General features: G+C 41.6%; 1 protein-coding gene across 1 annotated transcript; it reads left to right on the top strand.

The window, feature by feature from the left end:
* Positions 1-3,946: 3,946 nt before the first annotated feature.
* dy (dusky) lies at positions 3,947-18,057 on the top strand. The gene is made up of 5 exons (XM_065496776.1): positions 3,947-4,232; positions 10,509-10,564; positions 14,127-14,390; positions 14,959-15,612; positions 16,647-18,057. The coding sequence occupies exons 2-5, from the start codon at positions 10,523-10,525 to the stop codon at positions 17,136-17,138; spliced, it is 1,452 nt and encodes a 483-aa protein (XP_065352848.1). The 5' UTR covers positions 3,947-4,232; positions 10,509-10,522; the 3' UTR covers positions 17,139-18,057.
* The last annotated feature ends 418 nt before the right edge of the window (positions 18,058-18,475 follow it).

Here is an 18,475-nt window from a genome sequence, read left to right as displayed (position 1 = left end):
TTTTATTATTACTATAAAATGGCAATTTCAAAACTTTTAAATACCGTGAGCCTTTTTTCAAATTTCAAATTGACTTTCAAATGAAAGTCTGCGAGAGAGAGAGAGAGAGAGAGAGAGAGAGAGAGAGAGAGAGAGAGAGAGAGAGAGAGAGAGAGAGACCAACATTGACCAAATTCTTCAAGCGCAAAATCCTCATCCGCGCTCTCAGGAAATTCCTTTTCTCCTGCGAGCCGCAGTTTAATTGAATTTTCATATTAAACCCGACTACATGCGTGAAATCAGGCGTAGCGGGAGTTGTTCTCGTATGCCGCCACTTTAAATTTAATATTAATTTTGGAAATAAGCTACCCTTCTAAACCGAAAACTTTGATTTTTTTTCTTTCAAAAGGCAATTCGTACCTTCCATTTTAAAATCTCATAAATTTGGGGAGCAGTTAAATAGAATTAAACAAACCTAGTTTAAAATATTCCGAAAATCACAAGATTAAGAAAAGTAAACAAGATTCCGCCATCAAGTTTTTATTTTCAACTGAACCAGTAGTGATTTATAACGGCCGCCCTAAAAACACGTGGAAACCCGCCATCAAACCCCGAATGAATTAAATTCAGGCCCGAAACTAGTTCAGCTTGGCGATTTGCCGAATCCTGATTATGTAAATGAAGGGGGAGCGCGCGGATGTGCAATTTAACCGATTACGCGCGGACATGGAATCGGCTAATTCGCACTCGCGAGAGCTCATTTTGCGGCACAAGAGTCCGCGGGCGAAACAATCCCATCGCGCTAGAGAATGATACACAGCGAGGAATAAAAACCGCAAGCGGCTCATTATATTCGCAGAGAGTCGTTGCGCAAACTTTGATGCGTGCACCGTTTTCGAGTTTTCACACACGCGCCTATGAGACAAACTAATCGTTCAAGCTCGTTTTTCGCGAGAGTGATTCCATTCGCGAGGAATGCAATCGATACGCACACTGAAAACGTTTTGAAACTGTTTTATTTAACTGAGGAAGAGCTGCTCTTTTTATAAAAAAGCCCATCTGCTGAAAATAAAATGTATGGACGAGTTTTAAAAAGGTGACTGATCGAAATTCTCAACTTTGCGTGCTTCGCTGCAATAACGATCAGTCATGTTTTCATTGCTAGTTGGACATTGGCACGAAGCGTGGAATTAAACGACGAGTGATTTGAACGGTATTTCAATTAGAAAAATGTTTAAAGTAGGCTTTCGTGTTCGGCGGCACCAAGCGGAAAACTGCGCTGCTCTCTTCCCTCTGAACGATTGCAAACATAGCACTGCTTCCTTCCATCTTTGCGGAAACTAGGCTTCCAATCAGAAAAATGGCCGTGCATAGGCGAGCGGTCCAATTTTGCGAGAATTTTGCGCAAATATCGGGAGCAGGCCAAACCTGTTTGACGCACAGAACTTTTGACTTTAGCGCGGAGACTAATAACAGAGCGATAACGGCGGCAGGAGCGGGATATCGAATTTTGAAGCTGCGCCTACGGCTTCGATTGTCTTTATTATTGAGAGGCGCGATAAAAATTAGATTGACTCTAATAAACTGAGTCAACAGTTAAGACAGCCTGAGAGGCCGCTCTGCAGCAACAATGCCAGAGAAGTAGATCTATTTTCAAACGCGAGTTCATTAAGCTGTCAAAATAATTCCCTCGCGCATAGATACAATGACATGATAACATAACCCTGCCGCACTTTTATCATGGGAATCAATTTCGAGCACTGCGCGCGACTACACATGCTCGTTCTCACTGCGGAGGAATTAGAGAACGAACGTTTGTCAATGCACACTCAGGAAGTGAGTTGAATCATGACAAAACATTTTCTCACCAGAAAATTTATTATTTTAAAATTATAGACACATTATAAGTTAACTAACCTAATTATTATTTTCTACGTTTTAGTTGGTTGCGAATTTAATTAAGGCGTAATGAGAATCACGTTCAGTTTTTCGATTAGACAATTCTAGCAACTCATGGAAACATTTTACCAAAGTATTTTTAAAATACTGTTTAAATTAGGAGAATTTAGGCTTGTAAACGAATCGATTCTGAGAAAGATTTCCCTTGAGGGTTTTTTTCTAGGCTCCGTAGCATTCATAAAAAGTTATTATACGTGTAAAGTTAAACTCGCCACTCATTCTGAAAGATGATTGAAGTTCCTGTCTCTTTCACGCTGGTCAAAATTTTTCTTTCGTTTACCTTAGTTTTCAAAATATTTAAATGATTTAATTTTCTACATGTGCTAATTAGCTCTAAACTCGACACCGCCGTTGAATTAAAATGTTCCGCTATGGTGATATCCATTTTATACACCTTTGAATTTAATCATTTCGCCACAAACTAAAATGATGCTTTGAAATTTCAATTTTGGCGGTGCCAATGGATTTTTTAGAGTCGAATTAGGCTAGGAATACGAATCACCTGGTAAAAAATTGGACACAAATCGACGAAAATCGGAACAAAATGAAAAATCATTTCTTTGGTTTTTTTAACCCGGCAAAAATTACCTCAAAAACAGCGACGGTTCCTGATTGGCTTGAAACTCATTGATAGCGGTGAGCATCAGCCCAATCAAGAGGAATTTGTGGCAAAGTGCCTTGAAATATTGCCTCGTTTAAAAAAAATTAATAATTTAGAGAATTTACACACTTTATAGAGCCTATGGTTGTTGCCATTTCTAACGAGCAGTTGAATAAATCGTTGGAAGGGTGTGCGTCAAATATATTAAAACAAAAACAGTTTTACTTCCTAAAAATGGAAGTATTTTAAATTTAAAATAAATCTGTACAAATAATTTGTGAAACATCCTTATAATATTAATTGTGAAAGAGCTAAAATTTTCCAGCTTGTCGTTCAAATTTGCGAGAATTTTAGCTAAAATTGTCCATGCTAATCAAACGGCGAAGCAGTATCTCCTTATTTAAAATTAAGATTTATTTACATAGAAGTAAATTTACCTCATAAATCGCAAAATGTTGGACAGGTAGCGAAGAGAGGAACAAAAATCAAGCGTTCAAGAAATTTTGCAAAATTTTAAACTATTAATCGGTCCTGATTTCTTTAATGCACATTTAAAAGTCAAACTGTTACCTAATTCCACAGAAATACTTGACAAACCACTTGATTAATATGAATTTTTGGTTTGTAAAGCTCCATTTTATTTTTATTGGAAATAATGGCATAGTATTGCTCTTTAGGGGCCTTTAATACTTTATTTATATTTGAGTAAACTTTACTATCCTTTTATGTATTTGAGTAAGTCATTGTTCATATTTGAATAGGTCCATTCAATCAACGCCGTCTTAAATAATCTGTGTCTCAACGAACACCTAAGTGCATGTAAAGAACTCTCCAAAGAACAGTTTTCTAAGAAATACTGAACTCATGTCTCACTTCCCTTTAACAATTATGTTCCTATTAAATTTATTTGTCTGGATATGGCAATTTATGCGCCAAAATAGCCCTGCAAAACCATAATGAAGAACATATTTGAAACTAAAATAATAAAATAAAATCAATGCGAACAATCTGAACCATTTAAATATTAAATTCCCCACTCAAACCGAAGAGAAAATTCAGAGCGATGAAAGCTGCTGGAATTCGTTCAGAAATCGCACACAAAAGTTTCTCATTTGCATTAAATTTGCATGGCCGGATTGGCGAATCTTTACAGTTAAAAGAGTGCAGACGAGAGAGATTATTGGGCACACACACACACGGTGCAAAAAGAGAATGAAAAGCGACTCGAAAGGAACGAAATGCAGATGATTGTGTCTCGATTGCTCATTGAGCCGATTTTGCGAGAGCGGAATAAATTCTCACAGCGAAAATGAGGGAAAAAGCAGGAAACGGGCGCCGGGGAGGGACAACACGGCCCCCACCGTCGGTGGCGCCGAGTTTTTAAAAGATGCGAGCGAGGCCCGGTGCCAATTAGTGAGCACGCGGTGGCTGCTTCTCGCGGTTAGTGCAGTTGGGCCCCCAAAAGCCGAACAACCAGCCAACTGACTGACTGACTGACTGACTGCGCGCGAGGAGGAAGAGCCCCCGAACCAACCAACCAACAAACAGAGAAGAGAGAAGAGCGAGCGAGCGAGAAAGACCGCTAATCGCGAGAGACGAGAACAGAGCCAGCTGTCTCGCCGGAGCAGTTACTTGCAGACACCTGAGCGCTCCGCTTTTGGACTTTCAACACTCGCGAGCGGCCGCCGACAAGGTAGGAAAACCATCAGAAAATTTTTCATTTTCAACTGCTTATTCAATATTCAAAGATTGGTTTTTTTCCTTAATATTTCCTATTTTTTATGAAATAGTCTAATGTTTTACATTAAAAAGAATTAATTATTTTTCTTGTTCTGACTGTGCTGGTCAGCTTACTTAGTTATATTCAATATTTTTTATACTTTTAATATGTGTTTCTTTTTTATAAGTTTTTCAATTGCACACGGGAAATATTAAAAATAAGCATCGGTTGGAACAAAAAATTACCAATGGCTTCAGTGTCCTATTAAAAATAAATTAATTAATCAAATAGAGCAGAATAAAGTTTTTAGAATTGTCAAGCAAGCGACGTCGATTCTGATTCTCCGATTTTAACGTAATATTTTTTGGCCTTTGGTCTCGCGGCGGCGTTTCATGTGTGAGCGCCGGAGAGATGGTAACGGTAAAGCCGAGGCTGAAACAAAAGCAGGTGTACTTTTAATTCCATGTGGTCAGCAGCAGCAGCGGCGGCGGCTCCATTCACTAATTCTCTTGGATGTGAACTGTATATACACGTGAAGTGCGTGATGCGTTTCCTCTTTCGCCACCGTCCGTTTATCAGATGATTTTTTCAACAGCTCCGCGCTGAGAAAAAAGCCCAATCAATCCTGGCCGATTGATGCCAAAGTCCAATACATTGTCAGCGATTCGCCACGTTCAGGAGCATAATTTTCCATGCGAGGAGAGATTTATTTATTGCTTGGATCAATCGTGTTCCCATGCGGATTGTTTGGCTGAGCGGCGAGATGTGGGTTAGCAGGTAGATAGCCTGCCCATTCATGCAACCTGCCAGGCGCACAGGCACCCTGGCTGCACGCTCGAGCGGCTCCCTGACGAATCGCGTATTGTTGTCCCGCTGGCCCACTGCGCTCGCGCCCACGCAATTGCTCGCTTTTCGCACGCCTAATTAATCGAACCGCACGGGCCGTCAGCACAGAACACCGCCGCAATCAAGACGTTCACCTGAATTCCACCGTGGGCCGGACGGGTGATCGCAGTAATTGGCACTCTTATTTTACCAATCGGAAATATGATTTAATCGACACGCGTAAATTTTTGAACCAAAATAAAAATAAAAAGATTTTTATGGTGCGCGCAATCAATTATCAGAATAACCTCCCATTTTCTAACGTAAAAAAGTGCGTACAAAAATTTGAGCAGGCGGATCGAAAAATGCGCCTACGGCCAAAATATGGTGGAAGAAGAGGCTCTAATTCGGAAACCGCTATAATTGCCGCGCGCGCACCGCAGCCTATCCTCGATTGCCACAGTGCGATAAAATATTCATTTTTCGCCTGGCGTCCACTGCGGGGAAACAAGAACGACAGCGGCCGACCGAGAAATAGGCTAATTAATTTCTGAGCAAAAACAAAAGCGTTTTCGTCACACGCCGATTAATCAGAGTAAACATTTCTTGTTTGCGAAAATTAGCATCTGATCCTGACCGATATCAAGCAACTGTTAATTATTTTTATTGCTAATTTGGTTAAGCATCCGTAATTAAGTACTGTTAAAATTGCAGATATTCCTAAGTGATCAATAGCTGCATGTGAATTACAATTAAAGCAAATTTCCGACCTTCAATATCCTCAACGTTACTTTTACAGCTTGACGCTAATTTTACGTTGCAAACATCCGAGCACATTTTCAACTCCACTTTCGGCGTGCAAAAATTAGTTCAGTAGCACAAAATACGGATTAAACACGAAAAAAATGTAAACACCCGAGTTCCCAGCTGTGCGACAGTTTTATTCTTTCTCTCTTTGTTTTCGTTTCCCATTCCGAGTGTCTCTCATCATCTTCCGTCTCACTCATCGAAGGATTTACCGCGTCGTTGACCTTGTTAGTCCAGACAATGCTTGCGCGAGATGGAAACTCGCACCAATTTCCGCGCGCCGCCCCTGCGCTCGCTGTCTTGCCCGCGCGTGTGACACAATTCACATGGCGCTTGCTCGATATTCCGCTGATTTTCGGGTCCCACGCGCCCGCTGTGCGACCGGTCTGCTCCCAACCCATCCTTCGACGTCTAATTGAAACCATTCATCAAGTTCGATGACGTAAATCGGTCTTTCGTGTGTTACTTAACATGTAAGCCAGCCGCAGCGTCGGCGACAGCTGCAGATAATGCGCCTGAGTCATTCGGAAATTAATTCGTCAGCTACTCGGGATTACCTGATACATCTTTCAAAAAGATAATTGAGTTCATTTCCACGAAGAGCTGAGATGTTCAATAATTATAGAAGAATCTCTAGATGGGATAGGAATTTTTTCTTATATTGAAAAGGTCTGGGTTGAAATTATTCTAAAATATTTGCTCAAATTTTAGACAGCGGGGTCCAGATGTGCGATAAATTTGGTTCGCACTGCGCAGATCCAAGATGGCGTCTGAATTTGGGACACAAAAAGTTCTCTTTGGATTCCCGTACAAGTGTCAAGAGACACAATTAGTGCAAGTAATGCAATTATGTCACAATATTGACGAAAATTAGGTTCTTTTCGCGCATTTTCACGTGACCGTTTTTTCGTGCCATACTCCGGCGGACGCCATATCTGCCCCCGCTGATTTTAGAATTATTTATTGCGAAAAATTTCCGATTCCATCTGGAGATTTAACATTTCCAAAATTTACTGTTGCTAAAATGATTTATTAATTTTCACTCGAAACAAAAAATAGATTTTATGGAATTTTTGTGTCGCACCTATTTAAAAGAAATTTCTTCCGTGTTGGGTGTGCAATGAATGAAGTATTGTTTGGATCATCCCAAGACACATCGCACACGTGCAGTGCAAATATTCAAGTGAGTGTTGATTTGAAGGAAAGAGCATCAAGCAGAGCATGCCGCGGCCGGGGCCATAACAGGTGTGATGGCGAACACCGTTATGAGCAGCCTGTGCGATGATGATATAAGCAATTTATTATATGCCTGCCGGCGCTTACACACACACACACACACACACACACTCGGCGGAAAAAGAAAAGAATGGCTCATGCAGCCAAAGAATTTCGGCCCTCTACTCGCAAGCAAGCCAAATCGTTTCCGATTCTTTTTTCGTCAATAATATTCGTTTTGCGGTGAGCAACGGTTCCCTAATAATTTCATCCCGGATTTCTGACCTGTGGCCGTCCGGTGTTTTGAATTTTAAATCTTGATCGCCGCACTGATTAAAATGAGTTGCTCTCGATAGCGTTGCGTGGACCACCCACAGCATAAACACAGCTCATTTGGCTGCGTGCCTCGATCGTGATTTTGCAATGCAGCAACTCCAATTGAATCGTGTATAATTTCGCAAGCGAACTTTGTCCTGTTCTAATAAGGAGCTTGGTTTTGACCACATTTGATAAATCGGATGCGCAGAGTGGAATGTGGAATTCAACTCACCTACTTACGGCGTGTTTACATTTTCCTGTTGAGCCTCGTTAATTTTACCGGCCGCTTGACGTAATTACCTCGAAAATGGTTTACCTGTGTGCATATACAAGTTAATTCGCGCTGCACAAACTACAAGCAGCGCAATTGCTCTCCCGCTGTACTCGTACACGACGAGCCGGCGTTTGCATATTGCAGAGCGAGAATTATGTGTGTCATAAAATGTGTATAATTCGCTGTCGAGTCGTTTGGCCAGTCGTCGGCCTGTCGGTTGGTTGGCTACGTTATTTTTTGTTAATTGGCGCAACCTAGATAATCCATCTCGCGCGCTTCACGCCGGCGTAGCCAAGTGGGTGCCGCCGCCGCCGCCGCTGCCGAATTCTGCAGCGAAAGAGAGTAAAAAGCACTCATAATCCGCCGTTAAAAATTTCAACTCGGGTGGCTGCGCTGACCAAAAACGAATCCGACGCCAATTAAGCCGCTTTTCGCACTCGCAGAGTTAATTATTTCGCGCGTCGGGTGAAAGACGAAAGCGTACGCTTGATTGGTTCAATTACGGCACCGAACCACCTGCATTTTTCGGCAGATTTTTGCACCTGTTGCGTGAAAATCGCAAAAATGCTTGCGTCACACTCTCTACCTTCAAACGGCACAATTTCCATGACAGACTTAATTTGAGTTTTTAGTGCATTAATTGAATTTTATCCCGTTCAGTGTCCGAGAATTGTAGGTCTTGCTTCCAGCAGTTTATGTTTTTTTTTAATTTGATTTAATTTTGAAAAGATGTTTTAAAAAATTGGTTTTTGTTATTTTAATGTGTGATTTGGAGTTTAGCGGATGAAGCCCAGTCCAAAAATGGACTGAAAATTTCCTTCACGCATGCCAGAAAATAGCTGTTAATCTCTGATAAGCTTGAAATTTAAAATAAAATGTCAAAGCAAGAAAATTTCAATTATTTCCGGTTTGAGAGGTGGCAACTGTTAATATTCTTCATTTGTAATAATCCGCTAGCGAGACTTATTACGGCAGCTGTTGTCTGCTTGTCCTTTTGAGAGCACCTGACAACTCGGAAATGTACTGAAGAAAAATCGAGAGCATGATTGCGCGATTCGTCTAACTGAAAATGAGCAAACAGCAGTTTTAACGCGCGCTCACCGCTTGTCAGATTATTATTTCCGCCCAAAACTGTTCCTCGCGTGCGCCATTTGCACACTCTCGCGAAAAATAATATATAATGAAAATCTGAAACGGTGGAAGCAGAAAAAAATGATCTAATTTGATTCAATCCGAGCTGAGATGAAGATATCATCTGTTGAGAATGCGCGCGCGATTACCGATTGGCCTCGCTCACGACTGCTCAAACACACACTCAAGCCAATCATTCAAAATGAGCGTGGAGAGGAGATCCGTTTGTCCGCTCCACTGGTCATCCACACCGTTTAACTCTTCTGCTGCTTTTCCATAAAAACGCGCGGATGATAATTCCAGCCGTGCAGCCGCAGAACAAACTGGGTTTTTGTGCTGCACCACGTATAACGAGCCGTATCGAGAGCTGAGACTTGAGAGGCTTGATAATCAAATTATATCCGAGTGGGGGACGCGCCCAACCTTCTTTCATTGGAATTTCCTCCGCGCGTCTGGAGACAAAGGACAAAAGAGAGAGAAAGAAACAAATAACGAATCTCGAATTGATGATGTCAACGAGAGGTGCCGTATTCTTTCTCGCAGCATGAGAAAAAACAGGTGCCGCGCATTCATCCTCAGCAGGCAGCGGATATCTGGGACAGGCGCGAGGAAATGTTTCGAATTTGCATAAGTACACACACACACACACACACACACACACACACACACACACACACACACACACACACACACACACACACACACACACACACACACACACACACACACACACACACACACACACAGCATCATCCTCTTTCTCAAGTCGCTCGTCGGTGAATTGTTAGGTGACGGCATTCCGATCAAATGGGCTACTATAAAAAGTCTTTAGCACGTCTAACGGTAGGAAATGCTGAAATGAAGGCAATCCTGATACATTGACTGACGTGTCCAACGGTCCAACAGTCAATTTTAATTAAAATTGATCTTCTAAAAATTAGTTCATAAGATATAATCGTAGTATCTTTCACAAAAAGTAATAAATGACTAAACCTATGATACTGAACTGTTTGCATTTTTGTAAATCGTGCGATTAAAAGTAAAAATAATTATTTTAACTTAGTTAAATTCTGCCACTTTATTTAGTGTATGAAATCGTTACAAGTATTAGCCAATTCAGAATTTAATTATTGGCTGGTGCTTTTTTACTCACATTTTAAGGATTCGAAATGCATAAAAATTTCACAATTTAGAGGTGAATAGAAAGGATCCTTCAATTTAAATCGTAGGAACTTATTAGCGTGAGAGAAGAAGAGCAGGATAGACCCTAAAAATAAACCAATCGGAATTATTTTTGTCATATTTGTTAAATTTTTAGGTTTTAAATAGCTTTTGCAGTTCAAATTGCTACGCTTGGTTTTACTTCTCTTTCCTCTTTGAGATTTTTTAGGTCAGGACATTACCGGGTTTAATTGTGAAAAATAAAAGCAACGCCGATAATTCACGCTAACTGCTGCTCTGAATTTACTTCACTGCAATAAACAACCGATGCTCGCCATTTTCATTTCGGTCTGACGACTGAGAGACTTGAACGAGCCGTGCCACTGATTGCCTTTTCTCTCACCTCCCAATTAATTGATACGTTTTCCGCTCGTGCTGATCAAACGCTCATTGGTGTCGCTCGGCCCGCCGCCTTCATGTCTCCATTTACTAACTTTGTTGTTCTGTTCGTGTTACAGGTGTTGCTGACAATATGCTATTGAGAATACTAATCGTCACGGCTCTGCTCGCCCAGGTACGTGCCACATTTATTTTATGTATTGTTGCAACAAGGGACGCGAAACATTAATTCTGCACGCTCGTCACACAAACGCGCATACCAGAGAAATAAGATGCTCCACAATCACGCCGCCCGCCCGCCCTACCATACACACGCGCGTGTGCACGTCGCAAATAATAATATCTTTTATCAGTAGTTGCATGGGAATGAAAAGACCATTATTCAACTTGTCTGCACTCTCGGAGAGGGAAAGGAAAATTGCCGGGTTATCAAATAAATGATCAGCGCTTGTTCTCATGTAATTGAGAGTTCAACAGCAGACGGAGGATTTTAATAAAAAAAATGTCTAGAAATTTACATTAAGAGATTTAAGTGAAAAAAATAGCAAATTGAATTATTTTATGAAAAATTGACTCGTAAAATCTGCGTTAATTCCCAAAATGTTCTGTTTTATGAATTACTTTCACACATTTTATTTATCTGCTAAATAGAAGCTGCAACAATGTAAAAGAAATTTTTAAAATTATGACGGGTTTTTGATAAAAAAAAATCAAGGTGTGTCCTGAATTCAGAAAATCAACACAAATGAATTAAACTTTAAAATTAATATTTATTCAGGTGAAAATATCGATGTTCTGTAATTTTTCTTACTGTTGGTTTGGTGACTATTCGAGGAAAATGTGAAAGATTGAAATCCTTCACGTAAAATAATTTGTTTAAATTAAATTTCATTTCTCCATTTCTCCGAGTTTACTGGTGTGTTGGTAGAAATAACGCTTTTGATTTATCAAGTCGGAAGTTTTGACTATGCACCGTAAAAGTGGTCCATAAATTGAAATTCCTCAGTCTATAAAGTTCCTACGCTCCAGGAACGAACACATTTCCTCGAACGACGGGTTCGCCCTCGGGCTTCATTCCGAAGGAAAAGGATTTTCCTCGAGCCGCGCGAGAATGAATGACAAAGTTTGGCGGTGCTCGGCGCGAGATCTTCATCGCGGAGGCTGGTCGGCGGCTGGCCGGGCGTACATACGCGCGGCATAATGTTGGATAATAGGAAACGCGCATGCACACTTGACCCAGTAAACCTTGGAGGAATGCTGAGTACCGCGCGATAGTGCCGCAGGCGCGATGCCCAAATGACCTCCTAATCCAAGCGAGCGAGCGAACGAGTGAGCGAACGAGCGGGATGCTCCGCGCGCGCAGCATCTCTCGCGTCGCACAGCCTCTGCCGCGCCGCCGTCGACCAGAAGATACTGTACATTGAAAGCCACTTGTCTCGCTCTTCTCTAGGCGCGGACGAAACCACCGTTTTGTCACTCGATCGCCGGCGGAAAACACGTGTTCAGCTCTCGCACAAATTCCGCGCTCTCGCACATAATCGCCTTGATTGCAGCTCGGTCTCAATAAGGAAACTCCTAGGAATTTAGTCGGTGCCTTGAATTTAGTCGAAAAATCTGAATTGGATAATTCTGGCCATTTACGGAGGGTTGAAGAAAACTTCAATGGGAAAAAATGGAGGGGATTTTTAGGCAACATAATATAGTTTTTATAAAAATTAATTGTAAAGCTTGATCATGCTGTCTTTGATATTTCCGAGGAATTTAAACAATATTTTTCAACTAAATTTTGAAAATTAAAGTAAATTGCATTTTGTTCCATTCTACAAAAATGGAGCCGCATTGATTGATTGATATTTTCGAGCCATCAACGAGCTAGCAGAGATTTTTCTGGTCAAAGTCTAAAAGAGGAATTTATTCCAGAAGGACAAAGATACATAGATCGAGTTTTCTGATCAAAAATGAATGAATGAATGAAAGCTGTGCTTCAAAATTCGTTTTATTTTGCATTTTCAATAATTATACGCCATTGCCTCCCTTATGATCTTTCTTCCATTGTTAAAAACTTTCAAAACTTTGAATATTAGGCGTTTTTCTTCAGAAATATTTGAGCATTGTAGACTCTGTTTTCCGGACGGTTTCTTGGCTGATTTAAACTGTTTTACGAGACATCGTTCCTGCCCAATTTACTGTAAAATTTTGAGGTTTTTCCAATTCTGCCAAATCTCAAGATATTTGTTATTCGTAATGGAAACTGTACTGGATTCACAAACGTAAAAAAGCACAGATAAATTTAAAAAAAACAGCTGTTTTTATTTTGCCAGCTAAATTGAAAAATAGTAGCAAACAAAACCAAGGGCGATTTTCTTTATCATTTGAGAATGAGTTGAAACATTTTTTAATTATGCCTGAACCTTAATTTGGCTCTTTTCATACTTCTAGCATTACCACCAAAACGAGCTAGACGTGAATTTTTGTCCACGTTGCAATGATGCGTGAAATGATTCGAAAATGTTAAAAAGATCTTAGCTGAAAAATAGAATTTAAATCTATAAAAAAATTATAACCAAAACGAGAACAGTCAGTGTACTGTAATATTTTATATTCATGTCCATGACTGTTGTACACCATTGGTGTTTCTTTATATAAATAAAAAAATCAGAACAGTTTTACAACAGGCCTAAAATGAACCTATTTTCCCACGCAAGTAGCAATTTCGCCTGAAAAACTGATTAAAAAATCATTGGACTGAAATATTCTCGCTAAAGCTATATGAAAAATTTGATGGAGCGAAACAAACAAAACGAATATGCAATTATTCTAGGCTTTTAACCAAATCTATACAGTTTAGTCCAAATGGCTTAATTTGATGGCTACGCAACGATTGGAATCTCAGATAAAAATGGTTGATCGTCTAAATTTCACAGCCCTCTTTACATTGGATCGTTAAATGTATTGCTCCAACTCAATAAATTAACTAACTAAAAAGATCCCTTGGAAGATCAAATTGAATTCCAGGAAGTGCCTCTCTACAGGTGGTTATATTTGGTTTCTATCGTCATTTGAATATTTGGTTTCATGAGATGTAAATCACCCGTGGCCGGACTGAAAGATTAACGAGCACCGCTAGCAAACAAAAAATGTGCCCCACAAAAAGAGAAGTTTCCTATTTATTAGTGCCCCTTCGCGGGGAGAGTAGGAAAGAAAAACACCGTAAATCCGAGTCGGCGGGATATAAAATTTAACGAGTTGGATTATTCGTCTATATTCGGATGTTGTTTCCTATTTTTTCTCACACTCTGCGCGCAGTGACTTTTTCAAGACTAATGGACCACGCTGCTCGTATTTTATTATCTCAAACACGAGGGAACTTAATAACGCGCGCGTCAATATAATTTCACGTGTGCGGCCGGCTAAAAGGCCTCTCCGTGTTTTGAGATGGGAGACTTTAACGGCCGGGAAATTATCTACAATGAGTTACTTTGCAGTTAAATACGTATACGTATAAACGCGTGGGTCAACTCTAAATGAACTGTGGATCGTATTTTACAAAGATAATCGCTGTTTTAATAAAGAGGAGCTTCTTCTATCTCGTCACAAACTAAAATGCCCAAAAGTGCGACCGTTATGTTTAAAAATACCGCGAGGCAATAATTCATGCGCCGCGGCGGAATGGAAATATGCTGATAATCTTTCTCTCTTCGCTGGGCCCTCGCTTTAACGCGCAATTCTCGTTTCAGGGCCTGGTTGGCGAGGAAGTCGCGGACAGCGAACCCGATGCGTCCGAAGTGGACAGTCCTTCGGTGGAGGAGGAGCATCGTCTGCCGATTGCGCAGCCCAAGGTGAGGGGCCCCGACCCAGCCGGTGACAAGATCGACCTCGGACCCCTGGGGCCTCTCGGCTCCTTCGGCGGGCCCCCTCTCTCTGGGCCCCCTGACGCGTGGACTGGAGACATGCCCAAGATTGTGCAGCTTGACGTCAAGTGCGAGAAGAACTTCATGAAGGTGAGGAATTTTAATTTCATCGGTTCTAGACAGTGTTGTTTTGAACGAATTTATTTATAAAACGTAATTATGCGTGCCACACTACGCCTACAATAAATTTTTTACTCTTTCCTGCTTCTTTTAAATTCATCCTTTTTGTAGGAAATTCCAAAATATGGTACTTTTCACTCCGTTCACCACAAAATCTACATTTTCAAATATCTTGAGGTACTTAATGATACCAATGATCCATTTAGGAAATGAACAGTATTGTTTATCATTATAGATTATAGTTTCACAAGGTGGCAATTTTATTTATTTTTCTGTAAGAAAAATGATTAGAAATAATTAACTTTTTCAAATATCATACAAAATGCTACGCAGTTGTAACAACTTGTTGAAAATATTAAAAATTTAAAAGAAAATTAAATTTAATGTTTATTAATAAATTTTTAAAACTATAAACAGTTTAAACTAAATAATAAAAATACTTCTAGAAAATAATTTATTTTTTATTTCAAAAAAATTTTTTATAATTAATTTTCTTTGTCAAAAATCCTTTCCTGAAACGCCAGTTTTTTGTTGACAGGTTCTGCTGGCATTCGACAAGCCGTTCTACGGCATCGTCTTCTCCAAGGGCCACTACAGCAACGCCAACTGCGTGCACCTGCCGTCCGGTCTGGGCAAGTCGTCAATCAAGTTCGAGGTGGGCATCCACGCGTGCGGAACTCAGGGCAACACGGAGAACGGACTGTACGGCTACGGGGCCGACTCGGGCAGCGGCACCTACTTCGAGAACACGATCGTGATCCAGTACGACCCGCAGGTGCAGGAGGTGTGGGACCAGGCGAGGAAGCTGCGCTGCACGTGGCACGAACAGTACGAGAAGGCCGTCACCTTCAGGCCCTTCGCCGTCGACATGCTCGACGTCGTCAGGGCGGACTTCGCTGGCGACAACGTCGGCTGCTGGATGCAGATCCAGGTGGGCAAGGGTCCCTGGGCCTCCGAGGTGTCCGGCCTGGTCAAGATCGGCCAGACGATGACCATGGTGCTGGCCATCAAGGAGGACGACAACAAGTTCGACATGCTCGTCCGCAACTGCATGGCGCACGACGGCAAGCGGGCGCCCATCCAGCTGGTGGACCAGCGCGGATGCGTCACCAGGTCAAAGCTTATGTCCAGGTTTACCAAGATCAAGAACTTCGGTGCCAGCGCCTCCGTCCTCTCTTACGCACACTTCCAGGTGAGATAATTTTTCACGTTACATACAAAAAAATTCAGCATTTCTACCAATTTTATAATAGAAAATTGTTTTAAATTACCACATTTTTTTGATACTAGAAAAATTTATAAAAATGAAGTCATTTTGATGATCTTTTGATTTTTGTCCCGAATGTATTGAATATTTCCAAAGAAAATCTTCATCAAAATGAATTTGGAACCTTTTTATCAGCCATTTGCGCTTAGTGTTTTAAGAGATTGTTTTTATAAAAAACGAGGATAATTTAGCTCAGATTTTAGAATCAATCCCATAACTGTATATTCAAGGTGCGAAATTCAGGAAATAAGACCCAGCCAAACACAGGAACAACATTAAAAAAGGTTTAAAAATTAAATGCGATTGATTTAAAAAATTTCCACCCTAAGTGTACACATGAGCAGGTTAATAACTGAAAATTAAATGGATGAAATGACCAAAACTTTGAATATTTCAATTTTTTCGCCAAGAATTTTTATTCGACACAGCATCAATTTATTTCTACAATTTTTTACTGTCGGAATTTAATGCGATTTTCGTACAAGATGAGTTTTTTACATCAGCCTTTTACAGTTAGTTGTTGTTCCAATCGCAAAACGTTCTTAATGATATTATTGTTCAGGGTTTAGCAAAAGGGTGACCGCGATTTACAAATTATTGTCCAGTGTTTTTAACTGAATATTAAATAATAGTGTTTATTTCATATTTTCAATGATTTAACCAAATTTTACAAATTTTACCAACATTTTCTCTGCCAGTTTATATTTCTGATATTCAAGCTTTTGACTTTCGCGATGAAAAAACCTCAACTAAAGTAATTTATTAACCTTTTAGCAAATTCAACAGTTTCTTTTGATTAGAACAAGGTCTTTATTATGCTTGTCGACGAAAAAATTTGGTGATTTCGGTGATTTCAAACTTTGCAAGTGCCTATTAGGTTAAAATGCACGTTTATAATTTTAAATTTTGAAAATCGTCGATTGCCTATTTTGCTAATTCGTATATTTTGCTGTCTGCAGGCGTTCAAGTTCCCCGACTCGATGGAGGTGCACTTCCAGTGCACGATCCAGATCTGCCGGTACCAGTGCCCTGACCAGTGCGCCACGAACGACCACGTGCCCGACGAGCTGTACGGACCGCCGGTGGACCACTACCTGGCCGCTGCGTCGGCGCCCGTGGCCGCCGGCAGGCCGAGGGACGAGCGGAGGGCGCGTCGCGCCACCCCCGACGAGCAGGAGGAGGTGGGCGTGCGCAAGGTCATCAGGGTGGTGTCGACGGGCGACCTGACCTTCAGCCTGGACGACGACCGCAACGAGACGAGCAGCAGCACGCTCGTCTTCCCCGTCAACCCCGTGGACAAGGGCTTCGTGTGCATGACCACCCTGGGCTTCGCCTCCACCCTGATGGTGCTGCTGATGGTTCTGCTCGTCTCGTGTCTGCTCTCGGCCGCCCTCTACTGCAAACTGCGCCCCGTGAAGAACGTCGTGCCCAAGCACGGCCGCGCCTACTAGCCACCCCCTCGAACCTCTCCCCCGACTGAATTTACCGCCTGTTAAGGACAACACGAAATTTCTCTTCCTTAATTTATTTATTTATTTATTGTAAATATCACTATACTTGCGAGATTGATATTCAAGTCTCGCCCGCACCTCCTCCTCCCCCTCATTTCCCTCCGTTCTGTCCACGATCGATTTACGTAATCTCGGGATTTCTCCTTCTCTCTCTCTCTCTGAAATAGAGCACGCCGGGGGTGAGGAAATTTCGCATTTTCCTCGCCGCCGACGTGGTACGCGTCGTTTTGCTCAAGGTTAGTCGCGAAATTGCAACTCCCTGCGGCCTTTGCCGGTGAAAAAGGCCGCGCGAGTGCATCTCAATCTGCAACACGCTGCCCCGGACGAGTCGGCCTCGTCGGGCGGGCGGCTATCACGTAGCTGCAGTTTTAGTTTTTTTCTCAATCGTCAGCATGTGCGTTTACATTTTACCGCAATCGCGTGCATTTTTAACCTTTAATAGCTGTGCGTCGTCGGTCTCTCTGCTGTCTGTCGCTCGCTCGCAGCGCCATCGCAGAGAGTGGTGGTTGTTTTTAATGGTCAGGTAAATTTACTCTCGTGGGCTGCTCGAGCAGCCCGCGATATTATTTATTTTTTAATGCATCTATCTATTTATTTTTAATGCTAATTTTAACCGATCGAAAAATCAGATGCCGGGAGGAACAACAACTACTAATTTTGTCTCTTGCATAAAGAAAAAGTGCTCAATTTTGTCGGCAACAGGAGCAGCCGCCGACAACACCAAGTTGCCATGTGTGTTTTTATCGGACTTATTTGGCTTTTTTGCATTGATTCACACTGAGAGTGATGTAATGATACACGAGATTGGAACAGAGTCACAAAGAATAAAGAACGAACACTTAAATGCATTGTAAGTACACATCCGTGCGTTTCATTTCCCAGAACCACTCGAACGAACTAAGTGAAAAAAAAGAACCTCAGAAGCTGCCGATCAGTGGGAGAAAGAAAGGAGCGCAGCATCTCATCTTCGGCAGGAATTCCACGCACGCAGCACCTTGCTCTCTGCGCTCGTCGTATGCGACGCGATCGGGCATTTATTTTAGCCAAGAGAAGATAACGGTCGTCGGCGCGGAGATTTAAGGTGTTCCCTCAATTGAGAGTGACCGGTATTTTTCTAATATCCCCAAGCTAGAATAAAAAGAGGCGTCCGTTGCTGAGCCTTGACCCTCAATCGCACAGACTCCATTGTTGCCACTGACGTTGCTGAATTTGCGCGAAATGCGTTCCCGCGTTCGCACGCACGCACCGCCTCTGTGTTCGTCACTCACTGTCAGCCG

Source organism: Cloeon dipterum, chromosome 1 (genome assembly GCF_949628265.1).
Source record: "Cloeon dipterum chromosome 1, ieCloDipt1.1, whole genome shotgun sequence".
Classification (NCBI taxonomy): Eukaryota; Metazoa; Arthropoda; class Insecta; order Ephemeroptera; family Baetidae; genus Cloeon; species Cloeon dipterum.
The sequence above is the reverse complement of the archived record's forward strand: the minus strand, read 5'-3'. Positions and strand labels throughout refer to the sequence as shown.

Bases quoted from the DNA above. Each gene is read 5' to 3' on its own strand.
- dy (XM_065496776.1), top strand. From the start codon at position 10,523: ATGCTATTGAGAATACTAATCGTCACGGCTCTGCTCGCCCAG. The intron at 10,565-14,126 runs GTACGTGCCACA...TTCTCGTTTCAG, and splicing joins TCACGGCTCTGCTCGCCCAG to GGCCTGGTTGGCGAGGAAGT. The intron at 14,391-14,958 runs GTGAGGAATTTT...TTTTGTTGACAG, and splicing joins GCGAGAAGAACTTCATGAAG to GTTCTGCTGGCATTCGACAA.